Source organism: Petaurus breviceps, unplaced genomic scaffold, assembly GCF_028583685.1.
Source record: "Petaurus breviceps papuanus isolate PSGF00001 unplaced genomic scaffold, PetGlider_PUasm1.0 227, whole genome shotgun sequence".
Classification (NCBI taxonomy): Eukaryota; Metazoa; Chordata; class Mammalia; order Diprotodontia; family Petauridae; genus Petaurus; species Petaurus breviceps.
The window spans coordinates 10,783,945-10,799,130 of NW_027185896.1; the positions used below are offsets into that span (position 1 = coordinate 10,783,945).

Consider the following 15,186-nt stretch of genomic DNA (forward strand, 5'->3'; position numbering starts at 1 on the left):
ATCACTTGAAAAATTGTTCAAACTCTTTAATGATCAAAAAATGGAAATCAAAATATCTTTTGAGATTACATCTTATACCTGCCAAATTGGCAAAAATAACTAAAAAACAATATAATTCAATATTAACATTGCTATGGAGAAACAGGCACTCTGCCGCTTTTTAACTATTAGGCTGTTTCAAACTTTTTGGGAAAAGCAATTTGACAATGTCAAATTGGCTTGGGAAAACAAATCTTCGACTCCACTAATCTCATTGTAGGCAGGGCAATAACAAAGATGAAGCAAGCAAAACTGAGGGGGCAAAGAAAAAATAAAATATTCAGTATTATCCTAAGAATACCATACCATTAGGTTAAGAGTGTCATAATCTCGGCCCAGGAGAATTAAGTAGCTATGAACCTGCTGTTGGGGCTTTATCCTAAGGATAAACTTTATCTTTTATTAAAATATAATGACTTTATCTTTTATTAAAAGGAAAAAAAAGATTGATGTGTACCAAAATATTAAGCGGTTATAACTGTACTAGTGGTAAACAGGAAACTATACATCCAAAGATTTGGGAATGGCCAAAAAAATTGTGATCTGTCCATAGAATGGGCTATTACTGCGTCATCAACAGGACAAATATAAAGAAACCCAGATTTTTTTTGAAGGAAGAATGGTTCTTTGAAGCAGTGGAGAGTAGGGCAGGGGACAGGGAACAGTATTGTATTTATATTCAGATGTAGCTCTGTTCACGTCTCAGTTCTGTCATCTGCTATATAAATAATTTTTCTTCTCTTGGGCATCAGTTTCCTCATATATAAAATGAGGATGACTTCTAAAAGGTCTCTCCTAGCTTAAAATTGTGAGCTCCTTGAGGACAGGGACTATCCTTTGCCTCTTTTCTTATCCCTAGTACTCAGCAAAGGGCCTAGAACATAGAAGGCACTAGTTAAATTTTTATTGACTGATTGAAATAAATGATTTTGTGATACAAAGTGAGGTCAGTAGAAAAAGAACAGAAGAACAAAACTGGCATGGATTAAGAGTACGTCGTTAATAGTAAAAAAAAAGAATCCTTGCAACAACTCCCCTTTGTGCCCAGAGTGCATTATCTTGTCTCTTTCTAACAATAGTAGCTAGAATTAACACTTTTATTTATCTTTATCATATTATATCTTTACATTATTTTATATATTATGTTTTATTTATATTAACTTTGCAAAGTTTTTACATGTGCTGTCTCATTTAATCTACATAATGAACCTGACAAATATATGCTGTTATTATTATTATTATCTCCACTTTTAACATGATAATTGAGGCACCGTGGAGTTAAGTGACTCGTCCTGGGGAAGAGTCTGGAGAAGCGTCTGGGGCAGCTTTTGAACTCTTTGTGAATAGCGCTCGCTCACTACGCCACCTAGCGACAGTACACATCTAGTGTGTATCAATGTCTTTGGTGTATAGTGTCTGGTCCCACTCATACCGTGCACTAGGACAGGGACCCTGTCTCAACAGCTCCCGCAAATTCCATTTACTGCAATGGTAGTACGACCACGACTTCCTCCCTCCCCCAGGATCAGGGCTCTGCGAGGAGAGGGGGGAGGAGGGGAGACGTAAGGGGGGCCGAAAAAGGACGACCGTTGGTAGTACCAGACGGTTGATCTGGTGCGGTTAAGAATCTCGGCCAGCTCTGCCCCGCCCGACTCTGAGATTCTAGCTAGGGGCGGGGCTATGAGGTTAGGAGAGGGCCGGTGATTGGTTGAAGGGGAGCTTCCGGAGGCTTTTCCGGTCTGGGCTCGGACGCTCCTGAATGCTGATAGGACAACTTGCTGTCAGGCTGAAGGGTCTGCTGGGAGGTGTAGTTTTCCCGACCTGGGATTCTCGGACCGCAGTAGACTTCTAAACAGCAGTCACCGGCGCCATGTCCCGGGTGCAGGTGCCCTGTCACATCAAGGGGGCTGTGGCGCTGCAGGTGGGCGATGTGCGGACGGTTCAGGGCCGGCCCGGCGTCCTGGTCATCGACGTCACCTTCCCCACGGCCGGGCCCTTTGAGGTGAGCGCCGGCCCGAGGGGCTGGGCCGGAGCCGGGATGGGGCGGGGCTGAGGAGGAAGGCCAGCGCTTCGGGCTGGGCCGGCTCTGCAGCTCCACGGGATGGCCCTCAGCTTGTCCCCGAGCGGCCTGTACGGTGCCAAGGGTGGGGACGGAAGCCCGGATCCCGGAGCAAGCCCCCTCCCACCTCTGGGCCTCAGTTTCCCTAGAATGAGACAGTCGGACCGGATGACGTGTGAGGTCCCCGCCCAGCCGAGTGCGTGACGAAGATGATGATAACAACTCCCCCCCACCCCCTTTTCAATTTCTCTTTGCTCACAATGGTTCTGGGAGTTAGATAATAAAATTCCTACAGCCCCCAATACATTGGGGGATCTGTGTTCTCCTGGACGTGGGTGCTTTGACCCCTCCTGTTCTACTCTTATCCGATGTCCTTTTTAAATTCCCAGAAAGGGGTCCACCAAAAGCTTTTCCTCTAGTTCTCTCGATATTTGTGTTGATTAATACTAAAAGCCACTAAAAATGACAATAATAACTCACATTTATGTAGTGCTCTAAAGTTTACAGAATGCATAACAGGTATCTCATTTGAGCCTTACAACCTGTAAGGGAGATATACTACGGGCATTATTACTTTCATTTGCAATAGAGGAAATTAAGGGTTGGAAAGATTAAGTGAATTGTCTAGAGCTGCAATAGCTGATGAGTGTCAAAAGTTGAATTCGAATCTACATCTTCCAACCTTCCTCTAGGAAGTCTTTATGCCTTGGAGTCCAGCGCTTTCCATTGGTTAACTTTTTTTTTTTTTGCTTTTTGCTTTTTGGAGAGCAATTGGGATTAAGTGACTTGCCCAAGGTCACACAGCTAGTTTTTGTGTTAAGTGTCTGAGGCCGGATCTGAACTCAGGTTGTCCTGACTCCAGGGCCAGTGCTCTATTCACTGTGACACCCAGCCGCCCCCATTGGTTAACTCTTATGTGACTAGCCTACCGCTTTTTTTTTCTTGTTATTCATCAATTGAGGGATGCTACTCTTCTGCACATTTCTTTGGTAATTTGTTGAAGCCTGTTTACACCCACTTTGAGCATTTCTTGATTGTCCTTTGGCTATGGTATATTAGAACTCAGACTCTTTAAGTCTTCACTCTAACAACTCCTATGCACATGTCAAAATGGCAGAAGATTGCTTGAAAGGTAGCTCATTTGAGGTGACTTTGCTTGACGGCCATCTGATTATTAATATTAAAAGGGGCTTAAAACAGAGAGACATTTGTCACTTTATGCAGGCTCCCCAATTCAGGGTCCAAATGGAAGAGGGACTACCCAGATTATAATAGACAATTGAATAGAAAATTTATAGAATTCCTCCTGTTAGTATTTATAACTTGGACAAACACTGTGCATGGGTAATGGACTGGGGCCCAGAACTGAAGAGAAGGAAGAGAGTGGGCTGGATTGTTTTTGAAAAATTATGAAGTTCTTTTAATGACCCCAAGCTATTCCCTGAAACAAAGGCCCATCTTTTTTTTTTAATTCAATTTTTAATTTATTAATTTGTTTCCTTTTAGTTTACAGGATTCAATTCCACAATTCCTTGAATTTCACATTTTGTCCCCCTCCTTCCCTTCCCCCCCCCCATGGCGTCTTATAATCAAGTATAGGATCTGTAAATACTTTCACATTATACAATGGTCAGGTTATAAGGATGGATTATACCAGCTGGAATGAAAAATGGTAAAGAGGACATAAAATCAAATAAGAGAACGAAAAAGATCAGGTATTTTGCTTCCACCTGGATATAAATTTAGTTCTTTCTCTGGATGCACGTTTTTCTCTCCATCATGCGTCTTTTGGGATTGACTTATATCCCTGCATTGTTAAGAAGAGTCCAGTCTATCAAAGTTGGTCATCACACATATGTTGTGTCCGTAATTGTGTACAAATTCCTCCTGGTTCTACTCTTCTCACTCAGCATCAGTTCTTTTAAGCTTCTCCAGGTAAATATGAAGACCGCCTGCTCCCCATTTCTTATAGCGCAATAATATTCCATAACATGCATATACCACAACTTGTTCAGCCATTCCCCAATTGATGGACACCCCCTTAATTTCCAATTCTTTGCCACAACAAAAAGAGCTGCTATAAACATTTTTGTACATATGGGTCTTTCTCCCATTTCTATGATCTCTTTGGGATATAACCCTAGGAGTGGTATTGCTGGATCAAAGGGTATGAAAGTATTTATAGCCCTTTGGGCATAGTTCCAGATTTCTTTCCAGAAAGGCTGGATCAGTTCACAACTCCACCAACAATGCATTAGTGTTCCAGTTTTCCCACATCCTCTCCAGCATTTGTCATTTTCCTGTTTTGTCATCTTAGCCAATCTGACTAGTGAGATGTGGTACCTCAGAGTTGTTTTGATTTGCATTTCTCTAATCAATAGTGAATTAGAGCATTTCTTCATGTGCTTATAGATAGCTTTAATTTCTTTCTCTGAAAACTGCCTGTTCATATCCTTTGACCATTTATCAATTGGGGAATGACTTGTATTCTTATAAATTTGACTCAGTTCTCTGTATATTTTAGAGATGAGTCCTTTGTCAGAGACATAGGTTGTAAAGATTCTTTCCCAATTTCCCACCTCCCTCCTAATCTTGGTTACATTGGCTTTATTTGTACAGAAACTTTTCAATTTCATGTAGTCAAAATTATCCATTTTACATTTTATAATGTTCTCTAATTCCTGTTTCATCACAAAGTCATTCCCTCTCCACAAGTCTGATAGGTAAACTATTCCTTGTTTTAGCAGACTGCTTACAGTATCAACCTTTATACCTAGATCATGAACCCATTTAGACTTGATTTTGGTATATGGTGTTAGATAATGGTCTATGTCCAGTTTCTGCCATACTATATTCCAGTTTTCCCAGCAGTTTTTGTCAAATAGTGAGTTCTTATCCCCAAAACCAGGGTCTGGGGGTTTATCAAACAATACATTACTGTAGTCGTTGACTTCTGAATCTCGTGTGCCTAATCTATTCCATTGATCCACTCCTCTATTCCTAAGCCAGTACCAAGTAGTTTTGATGACTGCTGCTTTATAGTACAGATTGAAATCTGGTAAAGCTAGTCCACCTTCCCTAGCATTTTTTTTCATTAATTCCCTTGATATTCTGGACCGTTTATTCTTCCAGATGAATTTTGTTACTATTTTTTCTAACTCTATAAAGTAGTTTTTTGGTAAATTAATTGGCATGGCACTAAATATAGAATTTAATTTAGGTAAAATTGTCATTTTTATTATATTAGCTCGACCCAGCCATGAGCAATTGATATTTTTCCAATTAGTTAGATCTGACTTTATTTGTGTGAAAAGTGTTTTGTAGTTATGATCATACAGGTCCTGGGTTTGTTTTGGCAGGTAGATTCCCAAATATTTTATAATGTCTACAGTAACTTTAAATGGGATTTCTCTTTCTACTTCTTGCTGTTGAGTTTCATTGGAAATATATAGGAATGCCAAGGATTTATGTGGGTTTATTTTATATCCTGCAACTTTGCCAAATTTATTTATTGTCTCAAGCAGTTTTTTACTTGATTCTCTAGGATTCTCTAAGTATATCATCATATCATCTGCAAAGAGTGATAGCTTGGTCTCTTCTTTGCCTAACTTGATTCCTTTGATTTCTTTTTCTTCTCTAATTGCTACTGCTAACATTTCTAGTACCAGATTGAATAAGAGGGGTGATAGTGGACACCCTTGTTTCACCCCTGATCTTATGGGAAATGCTTCCAGCTTCTCCCCATTGCATATAATACTTGCTGATGGCTTTAAATAGATGCTACCTATTATTTTAAGGAAGGCTCCATTTATTCCTATACTTTCTAATGTTTTTAATAGGAATGGATGTTGTATTTTGTCAAAAGCCTTTTCTGCATCTATTGAGATGATCATGTGGTTTCTGCTAGTTTTCTTGTTGATATGCTCAATTATACTGATGGTTTTCCTAATATTAAACCATCCTTGCATTCCTGGAATAAATCCTACCTGATCAAAGTGTATTATTCTTGAGATAAGTTGCTGTAGTCTTTTGGCTAGTATTTTATTTAGAATTTTTGCATCTATATTCATGAGGGAGATTGGTCTATAATTTTCTTTCTCTGTTTTATCTCTTCCTGATTTAGGTATCAGTACCTGTAATGTAATGCCAAGGAAAGGCAACTTCCCAAGGTTCAGAATACCAGCATAGGTGCTCTCCATTTTATTCAGTGACCAACCAAGAACAGAGAAGATTAAAACATGATATCATTCCAAAATACAGCATTTACTAAGTGATTAAATAATCTCCAAGGACTACCCCACCCTAGGACCTTCCAATCATTCAATCAATTACAAAGTCTCTGTTCTAAATACTTCTCCACCCCTAGGCTATACCTTAATTAAGTCCACCACAAAGCCCCTCTTCTCAAATGGAGATTAGTTTCCAAACATAAGTAAACTACATTCATTTGTTCAACCACAGAACACAAAAAGGTCAAAAGTTCCCCACCCCTGGATCACAATTGAATCTACCCCAGAGTTACATCAAGTTTAAACACAGCACTTAATACCCAAATGGAGCTCTTTTCTTCATCTTGACACGAGGCAAGTTCTCAGCAATCTTAGTTCCTGGGGAGACAAGGCTTAGCAAGGCCATAAGATACATTGCCAGTCCCTTCATGAATTCATCCTCTGTCTGTAGAACAGTCCTAGAACCCCTGAACACATTAGCAAAGCCCTCTCCCAGGATTTCTGTAAACATACAACAAGAAAATCCTTCTTCAGGGCTTCCGAACCAACAGAAAGGTCTCCAGACCCCTGCAACAACAGCACTGTCCTTCACCAGTGGACAGTATTCATTCTGTCTGCAGGACAGTCTCCAGACCCCTGCAACAACAGCACTGTCCCTCACCAGTGGACAGTATTCACTCTCTGTCTGCAGGACAGTCTCAGGGCTTCTTAGCGAACAGCCAGGTTCCAGGACTTCTTCAACAAAAGGACTGTCTTTCACCAGTGGACAAATCTGGCAAAATAACATCAAAACAGACAGACAAAGTACCAGCAAAACAGCCATGTCTCCTCAGTCCTTGGCAGCTCAGGGGGCAGGTCTCAAAAGTCCAGGGCAATTCAAAGCGGCCACCAGCAATTCCCTTAGTCTCTCTCTGTCCACGAGGTGCTGCTTCCAAAAAAGATCTTCCGCCTCGCTCTTGTCTCTCCAAATCTACGTCACCAGCTCCTCCCAGTTCAGGACTTTCTTTTCACATCAAAAAGTCCATCCCACAGGTGGGATTAACAAGCTCTGGGTTTTAACACAATCAATTTGAAAACCAAGCCAATACAGGGGAATCTTTAGTTGCCATTACTATCATAGTACCATATTTGTGTCATAAAAAGAATTTGGTAGGACTCCTTCACTAATTTTCCCAAATAATTTGTAGAGTATTGGAATCAATTGTTCTTTAAATGTTTGATAGAATTCACTAGTGAATCCATCTGGCCCTGGAGATTTTTTCCTAGGGAGGTGACTGATGGCTTGTTCAATTTCTTTTTCTGAGATGGGATTATTTAAGTAATTTACTTCCTCTTCAGTTAATCTGGGCAATTTGTATGTTTCTAAATATTCATCCATTTCCCAAAGATTGTCAAATTTATGTGCATACAATTGGGAAAAATAATTCCTAATTATTGTTTTGATTTCCTCTTCATTGGAGGTAGATTCACCCTTTTCATTTTTGATACTCATAATTTGGTTTTCTTTCTTTTTTTTTTTATCATATTGACTAAGGGTCTATCAATTTTGTTGGTTTTTTCATAAAACCAGCTCTTGGTTTTATTTATTAGTTCAATAGTTTTCTCAATTTCGATTTTATTAATCTCTCGAAAGGCCCATCTTTTTAACATCAATAATGTTCTGGTGAAGCTGTGTGGCTCTTGAGTCATGGCACACCACAGTTTAGAAAGAATGAAAGAACAATGGAGAGGCACATAATGCCACATGGTAGGCTGTAACAAATTGCCAATGAAGAATTTCATAGAAGAAGTGGCAAATGGGATATCAGAGATATGACAGGAAAAGGATGTGGGCAAGTCATGTAATTGGATCAAGAGGTAACTAATGAAATCTGTGTACTTCATTGGTATCATGTAACAATAAGAAATCTAGAGGAAGACCCCTATTGAGTGCATTTTATAGGAGGACATGGATAAGAGTTACACAGGATGAGAAGGCTTGGCGAGGTTGAGATGTATGTCATTGGAAAGAGAATCCACACGGTTGGGATCTCAGATCCATTGAAATATCCAAGAAGTCAAGTTGAATATTATTGTGAAAGCTTAAAATTTTCCTTGAACACCCAGACTTATCCATGAATGTAAGGGCTTTTAAAGCTTACCTGGATACACAAAGCCTTGTCCTGATTCTGTCTACTGTATTTGTCATTGGAGTGTAGAGTGAAAAATTTTGTAGATCTGACCTGATTTTGTTTCTTCCAAAATAGAGCCAGCCATAGCTGGGGTCCTTGTGTGTGTTTCAGTTACAGGAGATCACCTTTAAGAATTATTACACAGCCTTCTTGAGTATCCGTGTGCGCCAGGTTGGTTCCCCAAACCAGTCATCCAACAAATGGATTACCTGTTTACGAGACTACTGTTTAATGCCCAATCCACACAATGAGGAAGGAGCCCAGGACTACGTTTCCCTGTATAAGCATCAGGTCAGTGAGAACTCTCTCTGTCTTGGAGTTAAGGTGAAGAGTGGACTTTGGGATGAAGAGACCTGACTTTTTGTTCTGCCAAGTTCGCTTTTAGCGAGTAAAATACTTTACTTAAGGGAATGTGAAGGTCTAAGAAAACCCAGAGGTTAGATTTATTTCTTTAAAAAATGAGGGTTACAGCATCATTTGGTTATTTTACACTTGATAAATGCCCCCAAATATGAGCATTTCTACATACAAAGAACAGAAGAAGATTGTACATGGAAATGAAAATCTCCATTATATAAAACTTGTTGCTTTTTATGGATAGAATTTACATACAGAATTCAGGATATTAGTTCCAAAATTGTCCCACTTGTGTTTCCTCTGAACCTTCTTCTGTTCTGCTCTGAGAATTTTTTTGAAACCTTGATCATTCTTTAATTGTATGACTATCATTTCACCTTCCCACAATTCTCCACTTTCCAGAACAAAAATAGAAACCTCCATTGTAACCAATAAGCATAGTCAAGCAAAACAAATCTACAAATTGGCCATCTCCAAAAATGTTTGTCTCATTCTTCACCTCTATTCCATCATCCCTCTGTCAAGAGGTGGGAAGCATGTATATCATTGATCCTCTGGAATCCCTTTTTTTACATGTAGGTCCTTTTTCTCTATCCCTTAACTCTTTGGTATACAAACTAGTATCACTAGGTTTAAAGGTCTGTACAGTTTAGTGTTCGCTTGTTTTTTTGATATAATTCCAAATTGCTTTCCAAAAAGGCAGGACCTAGGGGCGGCCAGGTAGCACAGCAAGTAAGAGCACCGGCTCCAGTGTTGAGAAGACCTGGAGATCGAATCCCGGGCTCAGACACTTAGCACCCACCCAGAAACACCTGGCTGTGTAACCATGAGCAAGTTACTTAACCCCAATTGCTTAGGGGCGGCCAGGTGGCTCAGCAAGTAAGAGCACCAGCTCCAGTGTCGGGATGACCTGGATCAAATCTGGCCTCAGATACTCAGCACCACACCCAGAAATAACTGGCTGTGTAACCTTGAGCAAGTTACTTAACCCCGATTGCTTTAAAAAAAAAAAAAAAAGGCAGGACCAATCCACGGCTTGGAGTTAGATTTCTATGGTGCCTAATCACTTTTTAGATGCTTTATGGACTAAGAAAATAGATATTCAAGTAGAAAATATTTGGCCCAAGGGATTATAATAGTTCATGTTTATATAGGCAGCTCTCTGAAGAATTTTGGAATTGATTGTGTGACATGGGAGACGCTGGCAAAGGATTGCCCAGCATGGTGTGCCCACATCAAAGAAGGTGCTGGGCACTATGAACAAAACAGAATTGCAGCAGCTCAAGATATGTGATCTGTGCAAATTTAGAGACATCTAAATGTTCGTGTGGACTATAAGTGCCCAACTTGTGGTAGAGCATTCCAGGCTTGTATTGGTCTGAACAGTCTCTGTCAGACACACTGTAACTTGAATCCAACATAGGGATGTCAATTTGCTCTTCTTCAATAATGAAAGACAACAACCAGCCAGCAGCTAGGTGGTACAGAGGATAGCTAGTGGCTACAGAGTGCTGGGCCTGGTCTTATGAAGACCTGGGTTCAAATCTAGCCTCAGATGCATACCACCTGTGTGCCCTAGACAAGTCACCCAATGCCTGTCTGCTTCGGTTTTCTCAACTGTAAAATGGGGTTAGTTATAATACTTGTTTTTCATGGTTCCTGTGAGGATCAAATGAAATAATAATTATAAAGCGTTATATGTACGGTGACTGGTATACAGTAGGTGCTACATAAATTTATTAGCCATGCCTCAAAAAGGCTTGGACCTTGTAGACAGAACAAGTGGCAGGGCCTTCTGGGCTATAGCCCCAAGGTCTTGGAACAAAGTTAGTTCCAGGTCCTCAGGATCTCCACTCCTAGATAGGAGGGAGTTCTCTCCCATCCCAAAGGGTGAGCTCAGGTGGGGGCGGTAGTTCCCCTGGTTCCTCTAGCTGGGAGGGTTCCCATGGGAGGCATGCTGGTGATGGAGGTGGGCCTGCCTTTGTTCAGATGCTGTGTGACATGGACAAGGTGTTGGAGCTGCGCCTAATTCTTCGGCAGCCATCCCCACTGTGGCTCAACTTCACCTTGGAGGAATTGCAGTTTTTTCAGCATGGACCACAGGTGGGAGACTTTTTCCTGATTGAGGAGGACTGTGAGATAAGTTGGATAATGTTTGTTCTGAGGCTTGTGCTAGCCTGCACATTAAACTCATCAAAGGAACTATAAGCATCAGAAAAAGGCAGGGGGGTGGGGTGGGGTGTATTGAAAGGATCAGTTCTTGAAGACCAGTCTCCTTATAGCTATGGGTATACACTTTCACCTCCGGATCAAGACCTGAGAGTCATTCAACAAATTATTATTAAATTCCTCCTGTGTTCAGATCCCTTTGTTAGGCACTGGGTAAGATACTGCATTTATATGTGACACAGTCTAAACACACAACCTAATAGTGAAAATGAATATCTTTGGGGTAGACCAGCGGCATGAAAGGTCAAAGCCAAAAGAACATGAGTGTATGAAAGGAATGTGAGGGATAGCAACCAAGTCAGACTAGGGACTGTGTAGACTGGGACGTGGTTCCCTGGCTATAATTGAAGCTGCAAATTGTTTACCAGATATCCTGGGAATACTCTGACAACCCTCAGAGTATTTGGTGGGAAGCAGGGTATTTGGTGTGTGGAACTGTATCCCAAAGTCAGTGTGATTCTTAGGGTCTTTGTCTTGTGAGTCCTCTGGTGTGCCGTCAGGACTGCAGAACCCTATCCTGACATTTCTAAGTCCTTGAGGGGATTGAATGATGATAAAGCTGAATTAGAGAATGAGGAAGGATTGGCATCTTAGAGTTAGGCCTCTCCATGCCAGGCACTGAGCTTAGAGCTGGCAATACAAAGACACAAATGAAGCAATTCCTATCCTCAAGGAGCTTGTCTTCTGTTGGAAGAGGCAACATATAAACATCTTAAGCATTTATAAGAGATGAGGCGATCTCCCTGGGGAGCCCTTGGCAACAGAGGACATCTTTAAGAAGGTGACATTGGAGCTAATCTTTGAAAGAAGCTAGCAATTCTAGGAGGCAGAGGTGAGGCCCAGATGGACTGCCTTTTGTGAGTAGTAGCAGGAGAACCAGTTTGGCTAAACTAAGGAGCACCTAAAAGGGAGTACTGTATATAATAAGCCTGGAAAGGTAGGTTGGTGTCAGGCTGTAAAGAGTTATAAATGCCAAACAGACAGAGGAGTATATATTTTATCCTAAAAGTAATAGGGAACCACTTGAACTTATTGAGGGGAGAGACATCAGACCTGCACATTAAAAGGAAGATCACTTTGGTAAACTTTATGGAGGACAGATTAGTGAGGGAAAAGAGTTGAGGTAGGGAGACCAATGAGGAAGCTATTGCAGTGGTCCAGGTCAAAAGCGTGAGGGCCTGACCTGGGGTAAGTGGAACATGACTGTGTAAGTGGAAGAAAGGGGATGGATTTGAGAGGTGTCATGAGGGTAGAAGTGATGAGATTTGGCAACTGATTGGATGGATGTGAGGAGGTGAGGACGACTCTGAGCTTGTGAAGTTGGGTAATGGTACCCTCTGTAGAAAAAGGGAAATTTAGGAGCATGGGAGTGAAAGAGGACAAGTTCCTTTCTGAACACGTTGCATTTCTTCCCCCAACCCCATCTCCTTTGGTGGTGGTTTACCTAATAGAGCCCTTCATCAGCCTTCACCAAGTGGCTCTCCCACCCAGCACCCTATGAGCAGCCAGCTCTCCTCCTTCAGGTAAGTTCACCTTTAGTTTATATTTCTGGTTTCTCCCTGTCCCTCTCCCCCTCATCCCCCATTGTACCTAGCTCAAAGCTTTTTATTTCCATGTTATCAGTGCAAGTTTGTCAGATTGAGTTGGCCCAGTGCTGGGCCTCTCTCTGCAAGAACCTGGCTGTGGTGGACATGCCATCCAAACTAGACTGGGGATACTATGCCCATTTTTTCTGAAGCCCCTCTGATCCTGCTCCTAACTCCTGCAAACCTTGTCTCCTTGTTGGACCTAAGAAACACAGTGAAAGGAAGGGCACTGACCAAAGGGTAGTGACAGCAGGGAGTGACTGTGGCTATTCTGGTATTGGGATGGGAATGACTGTACATCTGTGTTGGGCACATCTGAATCACTCATTGCCCCACCCCGCTCCATCCCATCACCGGCACCTCTCAGACCTGTTGCTTCCTCCTGGACTGCCAGCTGCTTCTTGTAGATCTGTTTAAAAGTTGTGATTATTACTCATGACTGTGTAGAAGCTCAGCAGAGCTAGGAGGGGTTTAATTCTAGCTGCCTACTCCTTTCTTCTAGTAAGTCATTGCTGTATTTCTTTTAGCAAGCCCTCCCTGACCCAGATAAGGTCTCTTCAGAGGTACAGCAGATGTGGATGCTGACTGAGATGATCCGAGCCAACCGCACGACAGCCCGTATTGGCCGCTTTGATGTGAGTTCTCTAGCTGCCTCTGCTTTGAGCTTCCTGGCTCTTATGTGTCCAGGATTGACTAGCTCTGTTTGTGTTGCAGGTGGATGGCTGTTATGACTTGAACCTGCTCTCCTACACGTGAACCCTCAAGGTTGTTTAGCCTCCAGACTTTGTTCATGACTGAGACGATCACTTTTTATTCCTGCTGACGACCAAGGCCATCCTCCAACAAGAGGCCCAGTGTCCCTTGTCTGCTCCCAGAGTATCGTTTTCCTCTCTGCTTCTAAGTTGAGGCTTCCATGGCTTCTTGGTATTGATAAACAGCTTGAGTGTAAGCTCTGGGTGGAAACTCTCCCACCCCTGGCTTCAGCCTGAACTCTGAGATGGCAATTTTTCCTCCTCTCTTGCCTCAGCTTCATCATAAAAACTCACCAGTGTTATTTCTTTAGAAGCAACATGTGCATAGTATTGACATGGTTTTTCCTTCTAGCTCCTCTAACACTCCTGGATAGTTACAGTCCTGCCTGTATTGCCTTAATGGTAACTTTTGGCTTCCTATTGTTTCTGATTGTGAGCTCATCTGGGCTTAGGATAACTCCATCCTGCGGTTTAACTGTTGTCCACATACCTGTCAGCAGTACAAGGTCTTTCAATCAAGCAAGTCTTTTTAGGAGCCTATGTACCCCACACTGTGCTAGGTACAGAGGGATATAAAGACAGAAGACAAAGCCCCTGCCCTCAAAGAGTTTACATTCTAACGGAGAAGACAATATGTACATATGTAGGTACATAAAAAAGACATAGTTTGAGCTGGTTCTCTACCTCTTCCCCGGATCTGACCTATGTCTAAATCTGAACTAAATGTCTTGGTTTTTGCAAGTTTCAGGGTTTGTCATAGTCATGGAAAACTCCAAGTAGTAGCCATTATCTAAATTATAGTCCACAGTAGACATAGTGCTCCACTCAGGAGAAGAACCCCCATTTCATCCTCTGAACTCACTAGAATCCTTCTCTGGCACCTTGAGTTCCTGCAACATCTCTTTTCCTAGTCAGAATATGCAAACCATAGATTGGAGGAAGGAGAGGGGAATTAAGACAGCTGGAGCTGGACAGATTGGGGCTTGTCTTAGGGCTAGATTGCTCCTTTCTCTGCTTCTCTCTCTGTCTCTTCTTTTCCCCCCTCCCCAGTCTGACAGCCCAGCAGATGCAGAGTTTATGCTAAATCAAACAGACATTATACCTACTGTCTAATCCTGAAAGTTCTATGCCATGCTATCTTGGTACTTCAAAAGGGATCATTTTTTAGTATACTGCTTCCAATAGGTGGCCAACTCCCCTACTGTGATTAAAAAAATAATAATAATGTATTATCCCATTTGTTCTGGTGCCCAGAAAAGTTTATTACTAATAACACTTTAGTACTTGGCAAGACATAAATTAGTCTGTTGAGGTCAGGGACTAAGTACAGAACAGGTGCTAACACCAGAAAAGCATTCCTACCAAGAAAACTTGGGCCGCTATGTGCAGGTAGACAGCAGAAACCTGCGAGATCTTGGGTTCTCTTTCCTACTGCAGAATTTTGGTTGTGCAGCTCCTACTTAGGTAGTGGGGTAAGGACTAGATTGATAGGTACAAGTGAATTTTTTAAAAATTGGAAGTTTCTGCTGGCTTAGCAGCTAAAGGGTTATTTGCTTTGGCTAATACTCCCCTTTTTGAATTAAAGTTTAACTATTTTCCCCCTGATGTCCTTTCTGACCACAATCAAAAGTACAGCTTGAGCTCTTCAAAAAGCTAAGTTCCTTTACATTCCACACAGGCTTGTTTGCTCAGTGCAGTGACCCAAGCATTCCCCTGGAAGTCAGGGACAGGTTTAGTTTATTTTCAGATATGGAAACCAAAGAG

General features: G+C 41.7%; 1 protein-coding gene across 1 annotated transcript; it reads left to right on the forward strand.

Moving 5' to 3' along the window:
• Window positions 1-1,789: 1,789 nt before the first annotated feature.
• Window positions 1,790-15,024, forward strand: NICN1 (nicolin 1, tubulin polyglutamylase complex subunit). Its single transcript, XM_069095752.1, has 6 exons — window positions 1,790-2,041; window positions 8,610-8,789; window positions 10,845-10,958; window positions 12,536-12,607; window positions 13,198-13,305; window positions 13,385-15,024. The coding sequence occupies exons 1-6, from the start codon at window positions 1,910-1,912 to the stop codon at window positions 13,424-13,426; spliced, it is 648 nt and encodes a 215-aa protein (XP_068951853.1). The 5' UTR covers window positions 1,790-1,909; the 3' UTR covers window positions 13,427-15,024.
• The last annotated feature ends 162 nt before the right edge of the window (window positions 15,025-15,186 follow it).